General features: G+C 50.2%; 1 protein-coding gene across 5 annotated transcripts in view; it reads right to left on the bottom strand.

Moving 5' to 3' along the window:
- Positions 1-27,657, bottom strand: part of LOC140399896 (uncharacterized) — a 141,843-nt gene that overhangs the window by 89,285 nt on the left and 24,901 nt on the right. For all 5 annotated transcript variants that reach the window (XR_011937920.1, XM_072489384.1, XM_072489403.1 and 2 more), the window contains 2 exons: positions 22,377-22,465; positions 11,857-12,042 (listed from right to left, as the gene is read on the bottom strand). Coding sequence is in view for 4 of the 5 variants with exons in the window: in XM_072489384.1 (XP_072345485.1) it covers positions 11,857-12,042; positions 22,377-22,465 (275 nt within the window). In the remaining variant the exon portion in view is untranslated. The remainder of the gene's footprint in view (positions 1-11,856; positions 12,043-22,376; positions 22,466-27,657) is intronic.

The raw sequence follows: 27,657 nt of genomic DNA, 5'->3' as shown, positions 1-27,657 counted from the left end.
AATGGGGAGTTCATATCTATCCGGCGCATAGGGAAAAGGTGGAATGAGCAGAGATGACAATGTTGGTGGACGAGATTCTGTGGGTGGACAGGGGGTATTCGGAGGCCCCGGAGGCGGAATTGTTGAAGGAGAGGCAGAAGCTCCAGATGGAGTTTAGGTTGGTGTCGATGGCGAAGGTAGTAGGGCAGTTGCGGAGGGCCAGAGGCGCAGTGTATGAGTACAGGGAGAAGATGAGTAAGATGCTGGCCCACCAACCCAGGAAGCAGGAGGCGACGAGGGAGATGGGAAGGGTGAAGGACAGGAGATGAAGAGTGGTACTGGACCCGGTGAAGGTGAATGGGGTATTCGAGGAGTTTTACAGGAGGCTCTACGAATAGGAGCCCTCGGCTGCGGGGAGGGAATGTGGCGGCTCCTGGATGGTCTGGAGTTTCTCAAGGTGGAGGAGGACCTGGTGGAGGGGCTGGGGCCCCCATTAGACTGGTAGAGGTGATAGAGGGCATGGGTACGATGCAGGCAGACAAGGCCCCGGGCCCGGATGGGTTCCTGTAAAATTTTATAAGAAGTTTGGAGGTGGACCTGGGGCCCCTGCTGGTGAGGGCATATGATGAGGCGAGGAAAAAGGGGAGCTCCCCCCTACATTATTGCAGGCGTCCATATCCCTAATACTAAAGAAGGATAAAGATCCAGAGCAGTGTGGGTCCTATCGCCCAACATCATTACTAAATGTGGACGCCAAATTGTTGGCAAAGATCCTGGTCTCGCGAATTGAGGACTGTGTGCCAGGGGTGACAGGGGAAGACAAGATTTTTTTTAAAAAATTTGATAAATTTTGACTGCCCAATTAATGTTTTCCAATTAAGGGGCAATTTAGCGTGGCCAATCCACCTACCCTGCACATCTTTGGGTTGTGGGGACGAACCCCACGAAAATACAAAAAAAATGTGCAAACTCCACATGGACAGTGACCCAGAGCCAGGATAGAACTTGGGACCCCAGCGCCGTGAGGCAGCAGTGCTAACCACTGCGCCACCGTGCTGTCCTTGACTTGAAAAATTTACCCAATACATTAAATGGTAAAAATGTAAAAGGTCTAGAAGAGCAGCAAATCTTAGATGCTCGTACACACAAACCTTTAAAAGTAGGAAGACAAGTTAATAAAACTATATTTTTGAAAAAGCACAAAGATCCTACTTTTTATAAATAGTGGCATAGAGTATAAAAGCAAATCGGTGATCTTAAGCTAACACAAAACATTGGCTAGATTATAGTTAGAATATTGACATAGCCAGGGATGGTAGGGCAAAGGTTTATGGAGTTCAGGTTTGCTGAAATCTTTTTACTGTTTTTGATATTAAAGTTAACAAACAAAAGTCTGAAAACAGCGTGGGAGGAGAGACAGTCGGGAGATTAAAGTCAGGGCGAGAGGAGAGGCAGTCGAGAGATTGAAAACAGCGCGAGAAGAGAGGCAGTCGGGAGACTGAAAACAACGGGAGAGACGAGGCAGTCGGGAGATTGAAAACAAATAGTGACATAACTGTTTGATTGATTGGAGAAGAAACTGGCTGTTTGGTGTGTATCTGGTGAGTATCCAGTAAGTGGTTAAGGTTTATTCTATTCCTAAGATTTAAAATAGCATAGTACTGCTGCAAGTTAACAGTAAGATGATTGGTTATTAGAAACAGTGTGTTAATAGCCAATTTTGGACTCAGGAGTAAAGCAAATCTATAACTAAAACATTAAAATTAAAATAATTAAAATAAACACCAAAAACACATTCCTGTGTAAACAAGAAACATATAACATTTAGTTGTCAGTAGTAGCAGCACTTAATAAGCATAGTAAATTGTAGTGTACATAGGAATTATTCTAAGTTAATTAAGAAAGTAATTAAATTAACTAAATAACGTAAGTAACCATGGTGGGACAGGTGTTATGTTGCAGCTGTGGAATTTGGGAGCTTTAGGACTCCATCGTGATCCAGGACAAACACATCTGCAGAAAGAGTAAGCAGCTAGAGGAATTCCGTATCAGGATTATTGATCTGCAAGCTGAACTGCAGACACAGCGGAAAGAGGTTCTGCAGAGGCACCAAATTAAGAAGCAGACCCCCAAAGGTAATATTATTACCTGAACTGAAGTCAAATTGGCATTAGGCAAATAATATTAAGAAACTGAATGTGTGGCTCAAAGACTGATGTGAGAGAACAATGTGGTGGCACAGTGGTTAGCACTGCTGCCACACAGCACCAGGGACCCGGGTTCAATTCCGGCCTTGGGTCACTGTCTGTGTGGAGTTTGCACGATCTCCCGGTGTCTGTGTGGGTTTCCTCCGGGTGCTTCAGTTTCCTTCCACAGTCCAAAAATGTGCAGGTTAGGTGGATTGGCCATGCTAAATTGCCCCTTAGTGTCCAAAGAGATGTTTAGGTTAGATTAAGGAGTTAATGGGATAGGGAAGATCCGATGGGCTGAAAGGCCTCATTCTGCACTGGAAGGATTCTATGATTTTATGAAATCGGTTTCAGTTCGTGGGGCACTGGCATCAGTACTGGAGAAAGTGAGATTTGTACCGTTGGGACTGTCTGCATCTGAATCGGGCTGGGAGCGGAGTTCTTGCAAGCCGCATAACTAGGGAGATAAGAGAGGGCATTAAATCAAACAAGGTTGGGGAGGGATCAAGTTTGGGTAGATGGAGCAAATCAAGTAGAGTTAAGACAGGAAAGCAAAATAGTAATATGGGAAATGAGGGTCAGAGGATGGCAGAAAGGGACAGAGAGAAAAAAACCGAAGAATACACTAACACTCAAGACTAGGTGTTACAAAGATAACAAGACAAAACCAAAGGCTCGTAAGTGAATGAATCGATAGTGCAGAGTGAAGTAAATATGAGCTGATAGCCATTAAAGAGACATGGCTGCAGTATGACAAGGATTGGGTCCCGAATATTTAGGGGTATAAGCATACAAGGAGAATAGGAAGCCAGGTAAAGGTGGAGCGGTAGCTCTGTTAATCAAGGTTGCCTAGTGCAATAGTTAGAGATTATCTTGGTTCATGATATCAGGACATAGAATCAGTTTGGGTGCAGATGAGAAATAGTAGGGAAAATAAAGTCACCCATGAAAGTGGCCTACAACTTCTCCCAGCAGTAACCAGAATGTAGGACAAGGCATACAAGAAGTATTGGGTGCATGTGATAAGGGTTGGCATAGGCCTAATCATAGGTGATTTTAATCTATATGGAAACTGGAAAAATCAGACTGAGTTTGTTGAATGTTTTGGAGATAGTGGGCGGGATTCTCCACTCCCGCGCCGAAGTGGCCGCGCCGTCGTGAACGGCGTCGAGGTTCACGACGGCACGGAATGGCCCCGGTCCCGACCGATTCAGGCCCTGACAATGGGCCAGGATCGGGGCCGCGTCATCTATATGCGCCAGGCCTTGTCACCCGCGTAAAGGCGGCGCCGCATAGATGACGTGGCCGGCGCCGCATAACAGGCGTCATCCGCGCATGCGCGGATTGGCCAGCGCCAACCCGCGCATGCGTGGTTGCCGTCCTCTCTAAGTCCGCCCCGCAAGAAGGTGGCGGACGGATCTTGCGGGGCCGCGGAAGGAAGGAGGTCCTCCTTCAGAGAGGACGGCCCGACGATCGGTGGGCACCGATCGCGGGCCACCTCACATTTAAGGTACCCCCCGGTGCAGGATCCAGGATCCCCCCTCGCCACCCCCCCCCCCCGCAGGCTGCCCCCCCCAGCGTTCACGCACTGCTCACGACGGCAGCGACCAGGTGTGGACGGCGCCAGGGGGAACCTGCCGTTTTGGCCTGGCCGCTCGGCCCATCCGGGCCTGAGAATAGCGGGGGTGCCGGAGAATCGCCATTTTCGGTGTCTCCGGCGATTCTCCGGCCTGCGCCCCGCGCTTGGGAGAATCGCGGGAGGGCATTGGACCGGCGTCCCGGGAAATCTTGGCGGCCCAGGCGATTCTCCCAACCGGCATGGGAGTGGAGAATCGCGCCCAGTTTCTCAGAAGAGCATGCTCTGGAACCAACCGGAGAGCAAATTAAATTACACTTGGTATTCACAGAATCACACAGTGCCTCTTTTGGCCCTGTGGCCCATCGAGTCTGCACCAACACATAAAAAACACTTGACCTACCTACCTAATTCCATTTACCAGCACTTGCCCATAGCCTTGAATGTTATGACATACCAAGTGCTCATCCAGGTACTTTTTAAAGGATGTGACGCAACCCGCCTCTACCATCCTCCCAGGCAGTGCATTCCAGACCATCACCACCCTCTGGAGAAAAATGTTTTCCCCCAAAACCTCCTGCCCATCACCTTGTCCCCTCGTGACTGACCCTTTAACTGAGAGGTAAGGGGATCAGGGGTTATGGGGAGAAGACAGGAGAATGTGGATGATAAAAATATCAGCCATGATTGAATGGCAGAGCAGACTCGATGGGCCGAGTGGCCTAATTCTGCTCCAATGTCTTATGGTCTTTTGGTTTTATAGCTGCTCCCTATCCACTTTGCCCTTGCCCCTCACAATCTTGTACACCTCGATCAGGCCGCCCCTCAGTCTTCTCTGCTCCAACAAAAACAACCCAAGCCTATCCAAGATAAAAGCAAATTCTGCGGATGCTGGAATCTCAAACAAAAACAGAAAATACTGGACAATCACAGCAGGTCTGACAGCATCTGTGGAGCGAGAAGGGAGCTAACGTTTCGAGTTTGGATGACTTTGACAAAGAGTCATCCAGGGAATAAATAATAGAGAAACAGTGGAAGACATTTAAGGGTATATTTCAGAATACTCAGAATAAGTATATTCCTACTAAAAAGAAAAATTCTAAACAGAAGATCCACCATCCGTGGTTAACTAAAGAAGTTCAGGAAAGCATCACATTTAAGGAAAAAAGCATATAGCTGCGCAAAGCTGAGTGACAGGTCAGATGACTTGTCAAAATATAAAGAATGGCAAAGAATGACTAAAAGGTTAATCGGGAGATAGAAATTAAGAGTATGAGAAGAGGAAGCTAGTTAGAAAAGTTAAAAACTGATAGCAAGAGTCTATTGGTATTTAAAAAGGAAAAAAGTAAGTAAAATGAGTGTTGGTCCTGTAGAACAGTGTTTTTCAAACCTTCTTTCCTGGGACTCACTTTTGCCAACCGGGCAAATTTCGTGACCCATGCCAGGTTCACTTACCTTTTATGCGAAAGGGGAGTCTGCTTTGTCCTCACAATCTCACTTGAATCAGGTTCAAAGAAGGAGAGGGCAATGCGCATATCAGATGCAGACTTCAGCCAGTTCCTTTGTGCCATCTTCATCTTTATGAAAACGGAAATTCCAACCTCACACATGTAGGTCATCGTGAAGGGCATTAGCAACAAAATGTTTGTTTTACTCAGCACTGAATACCCCTGGACACCAGAATGCTGACAACCTCATGGGCTTTTGGCATGTTTTTAATGTGGTCTTACAGGTCAGCCACAGCAGCATAGTCTTTTTTAAAAAATATATATTTTATTAAAGTTTTTCGATCAACCAAGAATTTACTATTTTTACAACTTTGTTACAGTATATACATTGATCGTTTTAAAAATAATATATTAACTAACAGCAAATGCCAACACAAATAAAAAACAAAAAGAAATAGTAACATTGAGAAAATAAATATGAACAACAATTATGTAACAACACACAAAAAAAACCCAAAGACCCGAAATCACTCTGACCTGGATCCCTTGCGCCGGGAGCTGCGGAAATTCCCTCACCTGTTGCCTCACAAATGCCCTCACTTGCATATAACGAAATGCATTCCCAGGTGGCAACCCGTATTTTTCTGTCAGTGCTCCCAGACTCGCGAACGTCCCGTCCAAGAACAAGTCCTTCAGTTTCGCAATTCCTGCTCGCTGCCAAGATTGAAAACCCCCGTCTATCCTTCCCGGGACGAACCTGTGGTTGTTCCTTATCGGGGACCATACTGAGGCCCCCGTCACTCCCCGATGTCGTCTCCACTGCCCCCAAATCTTCAGAGTCGCCACCACCACTGGGTTTGTGGTGTACCTTTTCGGGGAGAACGGCAGCGGCGCCGTTGCCAGTGCTTTTAAGCTAGTTCCCCTACATGACGCCATCTCCAGCCTTTTCCACGCCGCTCCTTCTTCTTCCCTCATCCACTTACATATCACAGACACGTTAGCGGCCCAATAGTAATCACTCAGACTCGGCAGTGCCAATCCCCCTCTATCTCTACTGCGCTGCAGGAACCCCCTCTTTACCCTTGGGGTCTTTCCGGCCCACACAAAGCTCATGATGCTCCTGTCCACCTTCTTAAAAAAGGCCTTTGTAATCAGTATGGGGAGGCACTGAAACACAAAAAGAAACCTCGGGAGGACCACCATTTTAACCGCCTGCACCCTGCCCGCCAATGACAGGGGCACCATATCCCACCTCTTAAAGTCCTCCTCCATCTGCACTACCAGTCGCGTCAAGTTAAGCTTATGCAAGGTTTCCCAGTCCCTGGCCATCTGGATCCCTAAATACCGGAAATCTCTTGTTACCCTCCTCAGCGGCAGCTCGTCTATTCCCCTGCCCTGTTCCCCGGGGTGCATCACAAACAGTTCACTCTTCCCCATATTCAGTTTGTATCCCGAAAACTCTCCAAACTCCCTGAGTGTCTGCATTATCTCAGGCATCCCTTCCACTGGGTCCGCGACATATAACAGCAGATCATCCGCGTATAAGGACACCCGATGTTCTTCTCCTCCTCTAAGTACCCCTCTCCACTTCCTGGAGCCCCTCAGCGCTATGGCCAATGGCTCAATTGCCAACGCAAACAGTAAAGGGGACAGGGGGCACCCCTGTCTTGTGCCCCTATATAGTCGGATGTAGTCGGATCGTTGCCTGTTCGTAATAACACTTGCCACCGGGGCCCCGTATAGGAGCCGAACCCATCTACTGAACCCCTCTCCAAATCCAAATCTCTTCAGTACCTCCCACAGATAGTCCCACTCCACTCTATCAAATGCCTTCTCTGCATCCATAGCCACCACTATCTCTGCCTCCCCCTCCGGTGGGGGCACCATCATCACCCCTAACAACCTCCGTATATTGGTATTCAATTGCCTCCCTTTAACAAATCCTGTTTGGTCACCATGCACCACCCCAGGGACACAGTCCTCTATCCTTGTCGCCATCACTTTGGCCAATAACTTGGCAGCTACGTTCAGGAGGGAGATAGGCCTGTATGACCCGCACTGCAGCGGGTCTTTGTCTCTTTTCAGGATCAACGATATCGTCGCCTCCGACATCGTCGGGGGTAGTGTCCCCCTTTCCTTAGCCTCATTGAAGGTTCACGTCAGGAGTGGGGCCAGCAGGTCCACATATTTCCTATAAAATTCCACCGGGAACCCATCTGGTCCCGGGGCCTTCACTGCCTGCATGCTCCCGATTCCTTTTACCACCTCCTCTACCTCAATCTGCGCTCCCAGTCCTGTCCTCTCCTGCTCCTCAACCTTCGGGAACTCCAACTGGTCTAGGAAATGCATCATTCCCTCTTTCCCTTCCGGGGGTTGGGCCTTATACAGCCTGTCGTAAAAGACCTTAAATACCCCGTTCACCCTCTCCGCTCTCTGTTCCATCCTTCCCTCCTCGTCTTTAGCTCCTCCGATCTCTCTCGCCGCCCCCCTCTTCCTAAGTTGTTGGGCCAGCAGTCGGCTCGCCTTCTCTCCGTATTCATACTGTACTCCCTGTGCCTTCCTCCACTGCATCTCCGCCTTACCCATGGTCAACAAGTCAAAGTCCGTGTGTAGTCTCCGTCTTTCCCTGTATAGCCCTACATCCGGAGTCTCCGCATATTGCCTATCCACCCTCAAGATCTCCCCAATCAGTCTCTCCCTTTCTTTACCCTCTTGTTTCCCCTTATGGGCCCTTATGGAGATCAGCTCCCCTCTCACCACTGCCTTCAGCGCCTCCCATACTACTCCCACCTGGACCTCTCCATCATCATTAACCTCTAGGTATCTTTCAATACATCCCCTCACCCTTCCGCATGCCCCCTCGTCCGCCAACAGTCCCATGTCCAATCTCCAAAGTGGGCGTTGCTCCTTTTCCTCACCTAGTTCCAGATCTACCCAATGTGGGGCATTATCTGAAATGGCTATAGCCGAGTACTCCGCTCCTGCCACCTTCGGGATCAGCGCCCTTCCCAGGACAAAGAAATCTATCCGGGAGTACACTCTATGGACGTGGGAGAAGAAGGAAAACTCTTTACTCCTCGGTCTAGTAAATCTCCAGGGATCCACTCCTCCCATCTGCTCCATAAAGCCCTTAAGCACCTTGGCCGCTGCCGGTCTCCTCCCGGTCCTAGATCTGGACCGGTCCAGCCCTGGGTCCAGCACCGTGTTGAAGACCCCCCATTACCAACTTTCCCATCTCCAGGTCCGGGATGCGCCCCAACATACGCTTCATAAAGTTCGCATCATCCCAGTTCGGGGCATATACGTTCACCAGCACCACCGCTTCACCTTGCAATCTGCCACTCACCATCACGTACCTACCCCCACTATCCGCCACTATGGTCTTCGCCTCAAACGATACCCTTTTCCCCACCAGTATTGCCACCCCTCTATTTTTCGCATCCAAGCCCGAGTGGAATTACTGTCCCACCCATCCTTTTCTTAATCTGACCTGATCCGCCAGTTTCAGGTGCGTCTCCTGAAGCATAACCACGTCTGCCTTTAGCTTCTTTAGGTGCGCAAATACCCTTGCCCTCTTAATCGGCCCATTCAACCCTCTCACATTCCACGTGATCAACCGGGTTGGGGGGCTCTTTGCTCCCCCCCCCCCCCTCGTCGACTAGCCATCCCCTTTTTTAAACCAGCTCCTCACCCGGTTCCCACGCAACCGCTTGTCCCCCAGACGGCACCCTCCCGTCCTGATCATCTCATCTCGGAACAGCTCCCCCTTCCCCTTAGCAGCAGCAGCAACCCAGTTAATCCCCCCCCTCCCGCTAGATCCCGCTCTAGCTTGATTGCACCCCCCATATTGCTTCCCGGAGTCAGCAAACTCTGGCTGACCTCGGCTTCCCCCGTTTATCCTTAGCCTCCCTGTGTGTGAGGCCCCCTCGTTCCTGCGCCCCCTTTTCCCGCCACAGTTTCCATAGCGCGGGAACAGAGCCCGTGCTTCCCTCTCGGCCCTGCCCCTATTGGCGCAGCTCCCTCTCTCCTTCCCCATCCCCTTCCCCACCGGCACCCACATTTCTTCGTGTCCCCCCCCCTTCGAGGGGAAAAAATTCCCCCATCTGATTTACAATTTCTTGCCACCACCTCGCTACTTCATTCCAAACATCCTTTCCCAAATCTAGTCCAACTTCTCCTCTTGAATGAATGTCCACGCCTCCTCTGCCGTCTCGAAGTAGTGGTGTTTGCCCTGGTGTGTGACCCACAGTCTAGCCGGCTGCAACATTCCGAATTTCACTTTTTTCCTGTGGAGCACCGCCTTGGCCCGATTGAAACTCGCCCTCCTTCTCGCCACCTCCGCACTCCAATCTTGGTAGACGCAGATCACCGCGTTCTCCCATCTGCTGCTCCATGTCGTCTTAGCCCATCTCAGGACCATCTCCCTGTCCTTGTAGCGGTGGAATCTCACCACTATTGCTCGCGGTATTTCCCCAGCCTTTGGTCTTCTCACGAGGACCCGGTACGCTCCCTCCACTTCCAGGGGGCCCGTCGGGGCCTCAGCTCCCATTAAGGTATGGAGCATCACACTCACGTACGCCCCAACGTCCGCTCCCTCTGCCCCTTCGGGAAGACCCAAAATCCTTAAGTTCTTCCTCCTCGAGCTATTTTCCAGGGCTTCCAATCTCTCCATACACCTCTTGTGTAGCGCCTCGAGCGTCTCCGTCTTCACCACCAAGCCCTGTATCTCATCTTCATTTTCGGCAGCCTTTGCCTTCACTCCACGGAGCTCCATCTCTTGGGTCTTTTGCGTCTCCTTCAGCCCCTCAATCGCCTGCAGCATCGGCGCCAGCACCTCCTTCTTGAGCTCCTCCACACATCGCCGGAGGAACTCCTGCTGTTCCAGGCCCCATACCAACTGGGCTCCCTCAGCCGCCATCTTGCTTCTCCCTTCCCTTCTCTGCCACTGCTCCAGAGGATCCTCCACAATCTGGCCACTACTATCACTTCTTTCCATCCACACCCGGGGGGACTCCTTCCTCTGTCGCCTCACACTGGGTTTAGCCTTTGAAAATTTCCGTTGGGGCTCCCGATAAGAGCCCAAAAGTCCGTTGAAACGGGAGGTGCCGAAAAGTGCGACTTAGCTGGTCATCGCCGCACCCGGAAGTCCAGCAGCATAGTCTTTTAATTTGGAATCAGCCCAAAGTTAATAACTGACTCTGGGGTCTCAACTTCAAAAGGAATTTTTTACTCACCACTTCTCTTACAAAATCTGAAACTTATCCTCTCATTTGCCAGTACCTCCCTGCATATAACACACATGGGCTTTGCATCCTTATTTGCATTGGCACAATTGACAAAACCATACTTCAAGAAATCATCTTTATATTGCTTTGTTCCCGAGTTAAGTTTATTCTTTGTCGGCTGGTAACCAGACACCCTGGAGCTCTGTACAAAGCTAACACTAACCCTGATCTGTCCTGGGCAACTCTCTCCAGCTGATTCTGTTGTGAATTCCTGTCCAATAGGTAAACTACCTATTTGAGTCTCTGGTCGTCTCTTACTTTGAATAAAACCATTCATCTTCACCGTTCATTGCCTTGCTTGCCAGTAGCTGGAAAATGGAAGCAACACTGCTTCATGATTTGGTGCCAAAAGCACATACCTGGAGGGCAAAAATCTGGCAGGAGTATAATGTGTGAAAATGTGAAGTTGTTCACTTTTTGGTAGGAAGAGTAAAAATGAAAAGTGTTACTTAAACAGAGATCGACTACAGAATTCCAAGGTGTAGAGGGATCTAGGTGCTCTAGTGCAAATGGTCACAAAAGGTTATAATGCAGGAACAGCAAGTAATTAAGAAGGTTAATGGTATGCTATCCTTCATTATGAGAGCAATTAAACGTAAAAGTAAGGAGGTTATGCTTCAGTTATACAGGGCATTGGTGAGACCACATTTTGAACTCTGTGCAAAATTCTTTGGTCTTCCTGTGGCCATTGTTCAAGGAAGAAGCAGAGAGCTCTCAGACCATCAGATGGGGAATGGAGGTGTAAAGGAAATGGATGTCCATAGTGAAGAGGAATTGTACGTGTAAAAAACAAAAAAGGATAAAATTGGGTTTGTCTACAATGCTTTTGCAATTGTGTTTGGTCATGTGTTCATGGTCTTGTTTCTCCCTACCATTGTAACTTCTTATGTTACAACCCACCTGCTCCTGGAACTCTCTGTTCCTCTGACCTGGGTATTTTGTGCATTCTTTCCCTTTACCAATCTTTAGTACTGTCCCTGCACCCATTTAGGCCCCACATCCTACATTTTCTCTTTTAAGGTCCTCCTTTAAAACTTATCTCATTGACCAAGCTATTGATTGCAGCTCCCTATGTTTCCTTTTTTTGACTTGGCATTTATTTTATTGTTTTGTTTCTGTGACATGTTTTGAGACATTTTTCTACATTAATGGTGCTATATAAGTACATGTTTTTATTGTCCTTGTGATTGAATAATCAGCCAGTGCACATAGTCTAGGTTCACATCTGAATAATGGCCACTAGTCAAGGTTCATGAGGGCCGCATGTGTGTTTAAAGCTGTAGATGTCAATGCTTACAAGAGAAAAAAAACATTGCAGTTCATTTAATAATCTACATTTTTCTATTTACTATTCTCTGCTCCTGCTGAATATCACTCACCATCACAGTCAAGGCAATCTACTCTTTCTTGATGGCCTTGAAGTAAAGGTAAAACTGTATATCTACCCAATGACCAGTTTTGATTCAGGTGACAAGCCCTAATATAAATCTCTTTCCATCGGCAGGTTGGAGACAACGATGGAAAATCTGAAAGTGTAGCAGTGCTGTATCTCGGAGATGTTAGACCTAACAAAATGAAAGAGTAACAATTTATTAACAGACATCAAAGAACAATACTGCACAGTATTTCATTCCAGATCTTCTACGATAGACCATTAGAGTGGCACGTAAGAATGGCCATAAAATCCTGAAGTTGCCTTAAACTCCAGCAGACATTGTTATTCTGACTGGTATGCCAATAGGCTGAAGATAAAAGAGAATGCATGATATGTACAAAAGAGTAACACAAACAGATATTTAGTTTGAAGCTGAAAGTATACGATATGTTGCAATGTTTCAGGTAGAATTTTCTACTTGCGGCAGTGGTGGGAATCGTGGCGGGTGGGTGCACCTAATTTGGTGGGAGGGAAAAAAATCATTTTTTTGACGGTGGGATAAACTGCAAATTTTGTTCTCTGGACATTCAAGGGGGGTTAAGGGCAGATTGAGTCTCCGGCAAACAATGTCAAAAACCCTGGCCGGGATTCTCCGAGATCGCGCCGGGTTGGAGAATCGCTGGTGACGCGAGAAATTCCCGCCAAGCCGCACCGACGCTGGGACGCGATTCTCCGGTAATCGCCAATCGCGCCCGCGCGGTCGACGCAGCGCCAGTTAGAGGCCGCTGAAAGAGGCCCCCGCGGTGATTCTCTGCGGTCAACCAGCCGAATTCCCACCAAGTTCCGACGGCGTGGTTCCAACCTGGTACCACGCAAACCTACAGCTATACCTATTGCGCCCCTCACTACCTGGTTCAACAGGCCAGAACTTCTTCCCCCACTCCACTCCTGTTTGCGAGCCTCACCTTTCCTTATCGCTAGCAAAGTGGCTCCCAAACAGCACTCCCTCCATGGCAGCATGGTGGCGCAGAGTTTAGCACTGCCTCCTCACGGTGCCGAGGTCCCAGGTTTGATCCTGGCCCTGGGTCACTTTGTGTGGAGTTTGCACATTCTCCCCATATTTGCATGGGTTTTGCCCCCACATGCCAAAGATGTACAGGATAGGTGGATTGGCCACGCACAATTGCTCCTTAATTGGAAAAAATGAATTTGATACACTAAATTTATTTTAAAAAACAGGGTTCCCTTACCACATTCCTTCAATCAACAGCCAATATATCCCTTCCCTCCCTCGTAACTGTGCCGAAACCCCAGCAAAATCAATAAACCTCTCTCCCCTCAAGAGAAACAGAGAAAAGGGAACATGTACCAATCTCCTTTTTTAAACCGCCCCCTCCCCCAACAGAGCAAAAGTGAAACAGTGGTAAACGCAGCAACAAAAATATATCATACAAACACACCCACTTCTTACACAGAGTCCACAATAGTACTCTTCATAGCAGCTCTAGCTTCTCTCTGATGAAGGCCACCGCTTGCTCCGGGTGGTGTCAGAAAAGTGATCGTTTGAATCCACTGTATCCCGTAATCGCGCCAGGTACACCACCCCAAACCTCATGTCCTTATAATACAATAGAGGTCTTCGCCCTGTTGAAGGCAGCCTCTTTTCGTCAACTCCATTCCAATATCTTTATATATTCGGAGGGGTAAACACTTCAGCCCCTCCCAAGAACCGAGAAAACATTTCTGAGAAATACTGGGTCGGCTTCGGGCCCTCCACTCCCTCTGACAGCCCCACCAACCTTGAGATTCTCCACTTTAAGTCTCAGGCCTTAGGGCAGCACGGTGGCGCAGTGGTTATCATTGCTGCCTCACGGCGCTGAGGTCCCAGGTTCGATCCCATCCCTAGATCACTGTCCGTGTGGAGTTTGCACATTCTCCCAGTGTTTGCGTGGGCTTCGCCCCCACAACCCAAAGATGTGTAGGATAGCTGGATTGGCCACGCTAAATTGCCCCTTAATGGAAATTTTTTTAAAAAGTCTCAGGCCTTTACTGGTCTCCGCCACCAGCAGCAACTCTGCCTCCACCTAGGCAAACCGATCTTCGTGTCTCAACAAGGCCTCCTCCGTCCCCTTCAGTATCTCGCCTTGTGTCGTCACCATGTTCGATGTTCACAGCAGCTGTTCACAGATTGGTCCTAAAGCCTCTTCACTAGTGGCTTTAAAGGATTCCTTAATTTCCTGATCCTTCCGCTCAAACTGCCAAAAGATTTGTTTGCTTTGCATTTCAAGCTCCTGCACCATTACCATGGTCAGCGTGTCTAGTGTAAAGGGCGCAGTGGCCATCTTCCCTCCTTTACCTTCTTTCGACGGGCTTCCTTCCTGAGCCTTCTTAATACTGGGCTTCTTTGTCGATGATTTCAACATCCCACCATCAGGGAAGAGTTCACTTACTCAATTCATTGCGCTTGGGCACCAAAACCCCCCGGAAAAACAGGTAAAAGGGACCAAACACAAAGACCTTGCCAGGAACCACTTTTCGTGGTCTTGTCTTTACATGACGTCACTGTACGTCCAACTTACTCTTATTAACACGTTAACTATATACACAGCTCCATTAGTTCCCTACTGGGTCTTCTCTAGTCCTTGGCTGACTGGCCGACTCTATTTATACAATGGCACATTGACTTAGTTAAGTGTCCCCCGCCCCCTTATCGGGGGAGCTCACATTCTGCAAGCTGATAATTCCTATCCTGTAAGACCCGTACGGGTTAAAACAAGAACTCACCCCCACCTTCCTGCTGCTCTGGTATATGAAGCCCTGCCTCTGATAGCCTCCTGATGTCCATGTGCTGAAGGATGGCACAGAGACTGCGGAGGCATGAGCGTAATGCAATGCAGGATATGCAAACTTACCTCAAGGTCACAAGAGTATTTCAGGTTGCTCGGTGCATGTCGCTAATGTGCGGTTGCGAATCACATTGGTCTAATTAGACACTGACCTGATCTTTTGATCAAGCATTGGGGCGTGTTCCAGCAAGCTGCCTTGATAATGAGTATTCATGATGTTCTACTGTATTCAAATTGTCTCACCGACATGGCTTGACAGGAACTCACCATTGGAGACTGGAGTGAACGATCGCAACCTGTTTTCACATCGAAGGGAAACTAACTTTTGACTCCGGCGAAATTTTCTCTTCCCACCCGCCATTATGGCTGCCATGGACAGGAGTGCAAAATCCCAGCCTTTGCCTCTGGAAAGTGTTTTTAATACAAATAGTATACAGAATAAAAAATAGAACACTATATCCAGGCATTATAATATTAAATACTTAGTGGTATCAAAGAATACATAATTTTCCTTTTTGGTAATCTAACGACACATTTGATGCAGGGGAACTACTAGCTGAATTTAATCATGGACTATGCTTCGGTCCTCTTGGAGAAAATGCAGCAAAACAAACCTTCAGTGCTGGTTCAGCAAGGAAAGGGGTTCATTGACTTGTTACTCATTCATGGTTCCTTCCGTCTTAAATGTGTTATTAAACTTGGAAAGTTATTATTTGATCACTGCTTTGCAATTTTCAGTGAATCCCATCAAAATCCCAGCTCCAGTAACTCTCCTCCTGGTCATGCCTCTGTCTACTCTCTCACTCCTGTGCTGCACTCACCTCCTCCCAGTCATGCCTCTAGGGGATTTTCATAGTAACTTCATTGCAGTGTTAATGTAAGCCTACTTGTGATGCTAATAAAGATTTTGTTTTAAATTTCTTTTACTCTCGTGCTCCACTCACTCTCTCCCCCAGTCAAGCCTCTACATCCCCCCTTTCCCCTCGTGCTCCACTCACTGTCCCCAACAGCCATGCCTCTGCCTTCCCCCTTTCCTTCCCATGCTCCACTCACTCCCCCACCCAGTCATGTCTGTCTTCACGTTTTCAGATTGTATTGCCTACTCTGCACTTGGAGCACCTTCTGACAAAAACTAAGATCTTGCAACAGCACTGTTAAAGATAGGCAAAAGAAGCATCTGTGTACCTTGAAGTTGCTGGTGAAGTGAAAGTTGCCAGGTGCCTGCCACTTATATACATGATGTGGATATGCCAGCGTTGGACTGGGGTGAGCACAGTAAGAAGTCTTACAACACCAGGTTAAAGACCAACAGGTTTGTTTCAAACATTAGCTTTCGGAGCACTGCTCCTTCCTCAGGTGAATGAAGAGGTATGTTCCAGAAACATATATAGAGACAAAGTCAAAGATGCAAGACAATGCTTTGAATGCGAGCATTTGCAGGTAATTAAGTCTTTATAGATCCAGAGATAGGGGTAACCCCAGGTTAAAGAGGTGTGAATTGTCTCAAGCCAGGACAGTTGGTAGGATTTTGCAAGCCCAGGCCAGGTGGTGGGGGATGAATGTAATGCGACATGAATCCAAAGTCCCGGTTGAGGCCGTACTCATGTGTGCAAAACTTGGCTGTACGTTTTTGCTCGGCGATTTTGTGTCCTGAAGGCCGCCTTGGAGAATGCTTACCCGGAGATCAGAAGCTGAATGCCCTTGACTGCTGAAGTGTTCCCCGACTGGAAGGAAACATTCCTGCCTGGCGATTGCGCCGGGAGCTGCGGAAATTCCCTCACCTGTTGCCTTGCAAATGCCCTCACTTGCATATATCGGAAGGCATTCCCAGGTGGCAACTCGTATTTTTCTACCAGTGCTCCCAGACTCGCGAACGTCCCGTCCAAGAACAAGTCCTTCAATTTCACAATTCCTGCTCGTTGCCAAGGTTGGAATCCCCATCTATCCTTCCCGGGACGAACCTGTGGTTGTTCCTTATCGGGGACCACACCGAGGCACCCGTCACCCCCCTATGTCGTCTCCGCTGCCCCCAAATCTTCAAAGTCACCACCACCACTGGGTTTGTGGTGTATTTTTTCGGGGAAAACGGTAACGGCGCCGTCGCCAGTGCTTTTAAACTTGTTCCCCTACAGGACGCCATCTCCAGCCTTTTCCACGCCACTCCTTCTTCTTCCCTCATCCACTTACATATCATAGACACGTTGGCGGCCCAATAGTAATCACTCAGACTCGGCAGTGCCAGTCCCCCTCTGTCCCTCCTACGCTGCAGGAACCCCCTCTTTACCCTTGGGGTCTTTCCGGCCCACACAAAGCTCATACTACTCCTATCCACTTTCTTGAAGAAGGCCTTTGTAATCAGTATGGGGAGGCACTGAAACACAAAAAGAAACCTCGGGAGGACCACCATTTTGACCGCCTGTACCCTACCCGCCAATGACAGGGGCACCATGTCTCACCTTTTGAAGTCCTCCTCCATCTGCTCTACCTGTCGTGTCAAGTTAAGTTTATGCAAGGTTCACCAGTTCCTAGCCACCTGGATCCCTAGATATCGAAAGTCCCTTGCTATTCTCCTCAGCGGCAGATCGTCTATTCCCTTGCCCTGTTCCCCGGGGTGCATCACAAATAGTTCACTCTTTCCCATGTTCAATTTGTATCCCGAGAACTCTCCAAACTCCCTGAGTGTCTGCATTATCTCAGGCATCCCCTCCACTGGATCCGCCACATATAGCAGCAGATCATCAGCATATAATGACACCAGATGTTCCTCTCCTCCTCTAAGCACCCCTCTCCACTTCTTAGAGCCCCTCAGTGATATGGCCAATGGCTCGATTGCCAACGCGAACAGTAACGGGGACAAGGGACACGCCTGTCTTGTGCCCCTATGTAATCGGAAATAGTCGGATCGTTGCCTGTTTGTAACCACGCTTGCCACCGGGGCCCCGTACAGGAGATGAACCCATCTGATGAACCCCTCTCCAAATCTAAATCTCTTCAGTACCTCCCACAGGTAGTCCCACTCCACTCTATCGAATGCCTTCTCTGCATCCATCGCCACCACTATCTCCGCCTCCCCCTCCGGTGGGGGCATCATCATTACCCCCAGCAACCTTCGTATGTTGGCATTCAATTGCCTCCCTTTAACAAATCCTGTCTGGTCGTCATGTACCACCCCTGGGACACAGTCCTCTATCCTAGTCGCCATCACCTTGGCCAGTAACTTGGCGTCTACATTTAGGAGGGAGATGGGCCTGTATGACCCGCACTGCAGCGGGTCTTTGTCTCGTTTCAGGATCAACGATATCATCGCCTCCGACATCGTCGGGGGTAGTGTCCCCCTTTCCTTACCCTCATTGAAGGTTCTCGCCAGGAGTGGGGCCAATAGGTCCACATATTTCCTGTAAAATTCCACCGGGAACCCATCTGGTCCAGGGGCCTTTCCTGCCTGCATGTTCCCGATTCCTTTTACCACCTCCTCCACCTCAATCTGCGCTCCCAGACCTGTCACCTCCTGCTCCTCAACCCTCGTGAACTCCAACTGGTCCAAGAAGTGCATCATTCCCTCTTTCCCCTCTGGGGGTTGGGACTTATACAGCCTCTCATAGAATGACTTGAACACCCCGTTCACCCTCTCCGCCCTCTGTTCCATCCTTCCCTCCCCGTCCCTAATTCCTCCGATCTCTCTCGCCGCCCCCCTCTTCCTAAGTTGTTGGGCCAGCAGTCGGCTCGCCTTTTCCCCATACTCGTATTGTATTCCCTGTGCCTTCCTCCACTGCGTCTCCGCCTTACCCGTGGTCAGCAGGTCAAACTCCGTCTGTAGTCTCCGTCTTTCCCTGTATAACCCTTCATCCGGGGCCTCCGCATATTGCCTATCCACCCTCAGAATCTCCCCGATCAGTCTCTCCCTTTCTTTACCCTCTTCTTTCCCCTTGTGGGCTCTTATGGAAATCAGCTCCCCCCTAATCACCGCTTTCAGCGCCTCCCATACTACTCCCACCTGGACCTCCCCATCATCGTTGACCTCTAGGTACCTTTCAATACATCCCCTCACCCTTCCACATACCCCCTCATCTGCCAACAGTCCCATGTCTAATCTCCAAAGTGGGCGCTGCTCCTTCTCCTCTCCTAGATCCAGATCCACCCAGTGTGGGGCGTGATCTGAAACGGCTATAGCCGAATATTCCGTTCCTGCCACTTTCGGGATCAGCGCCCTTCCCAGGACAAAAAAGTCTATCCGGGAGTATACTTTATGGACGTGGGAGAAGGAGGAAAACTCCTTACTCCTCGGTCTAGCAAATCTCCGTGGATCTATTCCTCCCATCTGCTCCATAAACCCCTTAAGCACCTTGGCCTCTGCCGGCCTCCTCCCTGTCCTAGATCTGGACCGGTCCAGCCCTGGGTCCAGCACCGTGTTGAAGTCCCCCCCCAATACCAAATTTCCCATCTCTAGGTCCGGGATGCGCCCCAACATACGCTTCATAGAACCCGCGTCATCCCAGGTCGGGGCATATATGTTCACCAGCACCACCGCCTCACCTTGCAATCTGCCACTCACCATCACGTACCTGCCCCCACTGTCCGCCACTATGGTCTTAGCCTCAAACAGTACCCGTTTCCCCACCAGTATTGCCACCCCTCTATTTTTCGCATCTAATCCTGAGTGGAAAACCTGTCCCATCCATCCTTTCCTTAATCTGACCTGATCCGCCACTTTCAGGTGCGTCTCTTGAAGCATAACCACATCCGCCTTCAGCCTCTTTAGGTGCGCAAATACCCTTGCCCTCTTAATTGGCCCGTTCAACCCTCTCATGTTCCACGTGATCAACCGGGTTGGGGGGCCCTTTTACCCCCCCCCCCCCCCCCCCCCAAAATCGTCGACTAGCCATCCCCTTTTTTAAACCAGCTCCCCACCCGGGTCCAACCACCCGTTTGTCCCCCAGACGGCGCCCTCCCGTCCCGACCATCCCATCCCGTATCAGCTCCCCCTTACCCTCAGCAGCAGCAACCCAGTTAATCCCCCCCCCCCCGCTAGATTCCCTTCTAGCTTGATTGCTCCCCCCATATTGCTTCCGGGAGTCAGCAAACTCTGGCTGACCTCGGCTTCCCCCGTTTACCCTTGGCCTCCCTGCGTGTGGGGCCCCCTTCCTTCCTGCGCCCACTTTTCCTGCCACAATTTCCGTAGCGCGGGAGAAAAGCCCGCGCTTCCCTCTCGGCCCCGCCCCTAATGGCGTAGTTCCCTCCCCCCTTCCCTGTCCCCTTCCCCACCGGCGCCCACCTTTCTTCGTGTGTCCCCCCCCCCTCTGGGGGTGGGGGAGAAAAAATTCTCCCGTCCAACATTTTTACAGATAAGCCCTCCCCCTCTCCCCCCTTTACAATTCCTTGCCACCACCTCGCTAAATCTTTCCAAACATCCATTCCTCAAATCTAGTCCAACTTCTCTTCTTGAATAAATGCCCACGCCTCCTCCGCCGTCTCGAAGTAGTGGTGTTTGCCCTGGTGTGTAACCCACAGTCTTGCCGGCTGCAACATTCCAAATTTCACTTTTTTCCTGTGGAGCACCGCCTTGGCCTGATTGAAACTCGCCCTCCTTCTCGCCACCTCCGCACTCCAATCTTGATACACGCAGATCACCGCGTTCTCCCACCTGCTACTCCGTGTCTTCTTAGCCCATCTCAGGACCATCTCTCTGTCTTTGTAGCGGTGGAACCTCACCACTATTGCTCACGGTATTTCCCCTGCCTTCGGTCTTCTCACGAGGACCTGGTATGCTCCCTCCACTTCCAAGGGGCCCGTCGGGGCCTCAGCTCCCATTAAAGTATGGAGCATCGTACTCACATAAGCCCCAACATCCGCTCCCTCTGACCCTTCGGGAAGACCCAAAATCCTTAAATTCTTCCTCCTCAAGCTATTTACCAGGGCTTCCAGCCTTTCTATACACCTCTTATGTAGTGCCTCGTACGTCTCCGTCTTCACCACCAAGCCCTGTATCTCGTCTTCATTCTCGGCTGCTTTTGCCTTCACTGCACGGAGCTCCATCTCCTGGGTCTTTTGCGTCTCCTTCAATCCCTCAATCGCTAGCAATATCGGCGCCAGCACCTCCTTCTTGAGCTCCTCCACACATCGCCGGAGGAACTCCTGCTGTTCCGGGCCCCATACCATCTGGGCTCCCTCAGCCGCCATCTTGCTACTCCCTTCTCTTCTCTGCCGCTGCTCCAGAGGATCCTCCGCAATCTGGCCACTACTATCGCTTCTTTCCATCCACACCCGGGGGGACTCCTTCCTTTATCGCCTCACACTGAGTTTGGCCGTGAAAAATTTCCGTTGGGGCTCCCGATAAGAGCCCAAATGTCTGTTAAAACGGGAGGTGCCGAAACGTGCGACTCAGCTGGTCATCGCCGCAACCGGAAGTCCCAAGCTTGCAGCTTTAAAGTGCAATAGCTAAACAGACATTTGAAGGTAAATGCTGTAGAATAGGGTATAGCAATTTGCAGATCATAATATAATATTAATTGTCTCTGTATTGTTTTTTTGGATCAGTGGAAATTATAAACACAAATATACCTTATTATTTTCATTGGTATGAACTGTCAATTAAAGGATAATTCATAAAGTGGAATTATTCAATAACCTTATTCAGTAGTGTAGTAACATTTTTTATACTAATTATGTGGACTAAAATGAATTATATTTATTCACTTTAAATCTGTGGACGTCTCACTATTCAAACAAAGAATATTCTCCGCACTTATTAGCTGACTATTTACATATAATTACCCTTTTCGCCAACATGTACGTTGAGTTTTCTAAACTTAGTCATAGCAGATAATTTTAATTTTCATAAATATTTTTTCTAAATAACAATAAATTTGCCTGGATTCTCCATTTGGGAGTCTGTAGGCTGGTTCTCCTTTGGCGAGATCCTCCGTTTCGCCGGCAGCGCACACATGCCCGCAGATTTACCGATGGCATGGGGATGCCCACAATGGGAAACCCCATTGGCCGGCTGCCGGGATGACGAATCTTCCTGCGGCGGGGCGAGCCGCACCAGAAAACGGGTGCAGCAGCACAGAGAATCACACTGGGAGCTCAAATCAGGAAGCGATTCCCAATCCTTAGCCATGCAAATGTTTGCATAGTGAGGGATTCCATAGTGAATACTACTATCAGGCCACCATTTTATGAGCGGCCGGCCCAATCGTGACTTTGGGGGGAAACTCACTTAAAGAATTACCTCCTTGGTCCACCGCGAGGTCCACTGTGTCAGGGCAACGCTTGTCAAGATCAACATCAATTCTCACCGACGTGATTCCCGGCCCAGAGAATCATGAGGACCTGGAGAACATGGTGCCCGGCCTGTTAATAGGATGCAAATAGGTCAATAGGGTCCACTTGCATCCTCCAGCTAGTGCAGGGTGCGACCCTCAATCCTGACGCCAGCAGGGGTCCGGAGCATCAGAAGGGCACTGATCCTGTTTTCTGCGCGGCGCTGCATTCTCTGCCACACGCCATTGGTAGCAGAGTTCCCGATGAGGCGGAGAATCCAGCCCATTTTGTTTTTCTTTACTGCAATAAAAATACTTCCAACATGAAAGTAAAAAATGTAACCAAAAATGTACGATTCCCAATGACAGGTATTAGCAATGTTTGGTACCTCCAGCCAATAGATAGTGCAGTGTGTTACCTGTGGGACTGTAGCTGTATTGGTTCATGGAGAAGAGTTGCTGATCAGTATCGAAATTGAGCCAATTCTGAACAGCACATAGTGGCTGCCTATTAAAAAAACAGGTAAGTATTACACGTCACACGCTGACAAAAATTAAAATTTAAACCATTTACTATGCAGCAAATGTTTTGCTCTCATTTTCAGTTTTCAAAACAATTTAAATATCTGAAATTTTGTTGTATTTTATCTATCTGTGTTCTACAAGCATTTGCTTTAAAAAAGCAATAACGAACATCCGATTAATGAGGAAAAGATGGTAAGTTCAACCTTATTAGTTCACGGATGCACAGTACTTGGACTGTGTGGTAAACACCACTAGTGACATATTGTATGTGTTACGGCACTGCCCGTATATTACAGGTACGACGGTAAATCTCTGCCTGCTGGTTCCGCCCTGCAGGTGGCGTATAAAAGTGTATGCTCTCCTGCTCTGCTTCCATTCTGGTTCCAGCTGCGGGAGGCACAACATCTTGTGCAATAAAGCCTCGATTGTTTCACCATCCTCGTCTTGTGGTAATTGACGGTACATCAATTTATTGCACAAGATTTTAAAAAGATGGATCTCCTAATCAAGCCTGATCGCCTGCAGCTGAGCCCTCAGGCAGCCAACATCACATCTAACTTCGACCACTGGCTAGCCTGCTTCGAAGGCTACCTCAGAGCAGCCACTGAAGAACTCTCGGACCCACAGAAGCTCCAAGTCCACTACTCACGGGTGAGCCCAGAAATGTTCCCCCTCATCCGGGATGCGCCCACCTACTCAGAAGCGATGACGCTCCTAAAGGGACATTAAGTTAAACCAGTGAATCAAGTGTACCGCCAGGCACCTCCAGGCCATGAGACGGCAACTCCCCAGGGAGACTCTGGACGATTTCTTGCGGGCCCTACAGATCCTCGGTAGGAACTGTGACTGCCAGGCAGTTTCGACAATCCAACACACCAAACTATTAATTAGAGACGCTTATGTCACGGGCATGAAGTCTCCGTACGTCCGCCAGCGACTATTGGAAGTGGGTACGTTCGCTCTTGCGGAGACTAGGCAGCTTGCTAATTCACTAGAAGTGGCCTCCCGTAACCTGGAGTCCTACACCCCCGACCCCGTGGGCATTGTGGGCCCCACCAGCTGCCGATTCCAGCTCACTGCAAGCCTGCGCCGGGGCCCCAAGTGTTATTTTGTGGACCAAGCAAACACTCAAGGCAGCGCTGCCCGGCGCGGAGCGCGACCTGCAACGGGTGTGGGAAGTAAGGACACTTTGTTTCTGTTTGCCAGGCGCGGTCGGTCGCCGCTGTTTCCAGGCCCGGCATTTCTACACCCCCCACGTGCGACCCAGGGGCGCGGCCATCTTCTCCTCCGCAAGCCACATGCGGCCTGTGGGCACCGCCATCTTTGATGCCGCCCGCCATGTGCGCCATTTTGGACCGCGCTTCAGGACCCTTGCTCGTCTGGCCGTTCGCTGCCTACTGCTACCTCCACCACTGCTGACCAGCCCGAGACCTCCCTGCATCTTCCGCAGCTTGCCTCCATCGCCCTGGATCAGTCTCGGCCCCGCAACCTCGCGACCGCTACGATGACGCTGAAGATCAACAGGCACGAGACGACCTGCCTCTTCGACTCTGGGAGCACAGAGAGTTTCATCCACCCCATGACGGTAACGTGCTGCTCCCTCCCGGTACACCCAGTCACCCAGAAAATCTCCCTGGCCTCCGGATCCCATTTTGTTGAAATCCGGGGGTACTGTGTCGCGACCCTCACAGTCCAGGATGTAGAGTTCAGCAACTTCAGGCTCTACGTCCTCCCCCACCTCTGCGCTGCCTTGTTGCTCGGCCTGGATTTTTAATGCCATCTCCAAAGCCTTACTTTGAAATTCGGCGGACCCATGCCCCCCTCTCACCGTCTGCGGCCTCACGACCCTTAAAGTCGATCCACCTTCACTGTTTGCGAACCTCAGCCTGGACTGCAAACCCGTCGCCACTAAGAGCAGAGAGTGCAGTGCCCAGGACAGGACCTTCATCAGGTCGGAGGTCCAATGGCTTCTGCGGGATGGGATCATTGAGGCCCGCAACAGCCCCTGGAGAGCTCAAGTAGTGGTAGTGAAGACTGGGGAGAAGCACAGGATGGTCATTGACAACAGCCAGACCATCAACCGGTACACGCAGCTCGACGCGTGCCCCCTCCCACGCACATCTGGCAGTATCGAGTCTTCTCCACAGTTGACTTGAAGTCCGCCTACCACCAGCTCCCCATCCGCCCGGAAGACCGCCAATACACTGCGTTCGAAGCAGATGGCCGCCTCTATCACTTCCTCAGAGTTCCCTTCGGCGTCACCAATGGGGTCTCGGTTTTCCAGCGAGAGATGGACCGAATAGTTGACCAGTACAGGCTGCGGGCCACCTTCCCGTACCTAGATAACGTCACCATCTGCGGCCACGATCAGCAGGACCACGACGCAAAACTCCAAAAATTCCTCCATACCGCCAAACTCCTTAACCTCCCCTACAAGAAGGAGAAATGCGTGTTCCACACCAACCGCTTAGCCATCCTTGGCTACGTAGTGGAAAATGGAGTCCGAGGGCCCGACCCCGACCACATGCCCCCTCCTGGAACTCCCTCTCCCCCACTGCCCCAAAGCCCTGAAACGATGCCTGGTGTTTTTCTCGTATTACGCCCAGTGGGTCCCTAATTATGCGGACAAGGCCCACCCACTCATCAAGTCCACAGTTTTCCCCCTGACGGCTGAGGCCCGCCAGGCCTTCAACCACATCAAGGCGGACATTGCCAAGGCCACGATGCACGCGGTCGACGAGTCCCTCCCCTTTCAGGTGGAGAGCGATGCATCGGACGTGGCTCTGGCTGCCACCTTCAACCAGGTGGGCAGACCAGTGGTCTTCTTTTTCCGCACCCTCCATGCCTCCGAAATTCGGCACCCCTCTGTCGAAAAGGAGGCCCAAGCCATTGTGGAAGCTGTGCGACATTGGAGGCATTACCTGGCTGGCAGAAGATTCACCCTCCGCACTGACCAACGGTCGGTTGCCTTCATGTTTAACAATACATAGCGGGGCAAGATCAAAAATGACAAGATCTTGAGGTGGAGGATCGAGCTCTCCACCTATAATTATGAGATCTTGTATCGCCCGGGGAAGCTCAACGAGCCCCTTGATGCCCTATCCCCCTGCCAGCGCACAAGTGGACCGACTCCGGGCTCTCCACTATGACCTCTGCCACCCGGGGGTCACCCGGTTCTTCCACTTTGTCAAGGCCCGCAACCTGCCCTACTCCATTGAGGAGGTCAGGACCGTCACCAGAGACTGCCAAGTCTGCGCGGAGTGCAAGCCGCACTTCTACCGGCCAGAGAGCACACCTGGTGAAGGCCTCCCGCCCCTTTGAACGCCTCAGCGTGGACTTCAAAGGGTCCCTCCCCTCCAAAGACCGCAACGTGTACTTCCTCAACGTAATTGATGAATACTCCCGGTTCCCTTTCGCCATCCCGTGCCCCGACATGACTTCTGCCACGGTAATCAAAGCCCTGCACAGCATCGTCACTCTGTTCGGTTTCCCCACCTACATCCACAGCGATCGGGGATCCTCTTTCATGAGCGATGAGCTGCGTCAGTTCCTGCTCAGCAAGGGCATCGCCTCGAGCAGGACGACCAGCTACAACCCCGGGGAAACGGGCAGGTGGAGAGGGAGAACTGGACGGTCTGGAACGCCGTCCTGCTGGCCCTGCGGTCTAAAAATCTCTCAGTCTCCCGCTGACAGGAGCTCCTCCCCGACGCGCTCCATTCCATCCGGTCGCTCCTCTGCACCGCCACTAATGAGACCCCTCACGAACGTGTGTTTGCCTTCCCCAGGAAGTCCACCTCCGGGGTCTCGCTCCCAACATGGCTGACATTTCCTGGACCCGTCCTCCCCCGGAAGCATGTGTGGAGCCATAAATCGGACCCCTTGGTCGAGAAGGTCCACCTCCTAAATGCAAACCTGCAGTATGCCTACGTGGCACACCCCGACGGGTGCCAAGACACAGTCTCCTTCCGGGACCTGGCACTCGTTGGGTCCCCACCCACGACCCCCGACCTGACACCGCTCCAACCCCCCCTGTTGCCTCATTCACCCCTGCGCCGCTCACCCTCCCTCCAGCGAACCTCACCGCAGCCCCACCCCAGCGGGATCCGTCCTCCCACTGGATCCACTCAGGGGTGACGAAGACGAGGACAACACGCTCCCGGAGGTGCAGGAGACCACGTCGGTGCCCACATCACCACCAGGACTGAGGCAATCGCGGCGGAGAGTCAAAGTCCCCGACAGACTTAATTTGTAATGTTTTCGTCATGCCCGCTGGACTTTTTTTTTAAACAGGGGGTGAAAGTGGTAAACACCAATAGTGATATATTATATATTATGGCACTGCCCGTATATTACAGGTACGACGGTAAATCCCTGCCTGCTGGCTCCGCCCAGCAGGCGGCATATAAAAGTGTATGCTCTCCTGTGCTGCTTCCATTCTGGTTCCAGCTGTGGGAGGCACAACATCTTGTGCAATAAAGCCTCGATTGTCTCACCATTCACGTCTCGTGGTAATTGACGGTACATCAGACTGATGCTTCAAAGCTAATGAAGGACAATAAATTATTTAAAATAATTCCTGAAAATTACATAAGTTAGCAGTTCATAACATGATTTATTTTCCTTAGGAATGTCGCACATATACTTTGTTCTGATCATCTTTTTTTAAAAAAAATTTAGATTATCCAATTATTTTTTCCAATTAAGGGGCAATTTAGCGTGGCCAATCCACCGACTCTGCACATTTTTGGGTTGTGGGGGCGAAACCCATGCAGACACGGGGAGAATGTGCAAACTCCACACGGACAGTGACCCAGAGCCGGGATCGAACCTGGGACGTCAGCGCCGTGAGGCAGCTGTGCTAACCACTAAGCCACCGTGCTGCCCGTTCTGATCATCTTTTAACGATTAACAGCCAAGGCATTTAATGAAGTTCCTTTGTTCTTTAAAGCAATATGAGTCTATTTTGAATTAACTATACTCTGATAAATTTCTCAACGGGATAATTGGAACTAAGATTTTAATATTCATTATGGGCCGGATTGTGGGGAGCACTATTTTCCCTGCGCCCTCCCTTCCAACTGTAAAGGTGGTCATCACCCACACACTCACCTCAAACCCAGATCCCCACAGCAATATTACACTGGGAACAGCATTAAATGTTTCTGCGTAGAACCT

The sequence above is a fragment of the Scyliorhinus torazame genome, chromosome 2, assembly GCF_047496885.1.
Source record: "Scyliorhinus torazame isolate Kashiwa2021f chromosome 2, sScyTor2.1, whole genome shotgun sequence".
Taxonomy (NCBI): domain Eukaryota; kingdom Metazoa; phylum Chordata; class Chondrichthyes; order Carcharhiniformes; family Scyliorhinidae; genus Scyliorhinus; species Scyliorhinus torazame.
The sequence above is the reverse complement of the archived record's forward strand: the minus strand, read 5'-3'. Positions and strand labels throughout refer to the sequence as shown.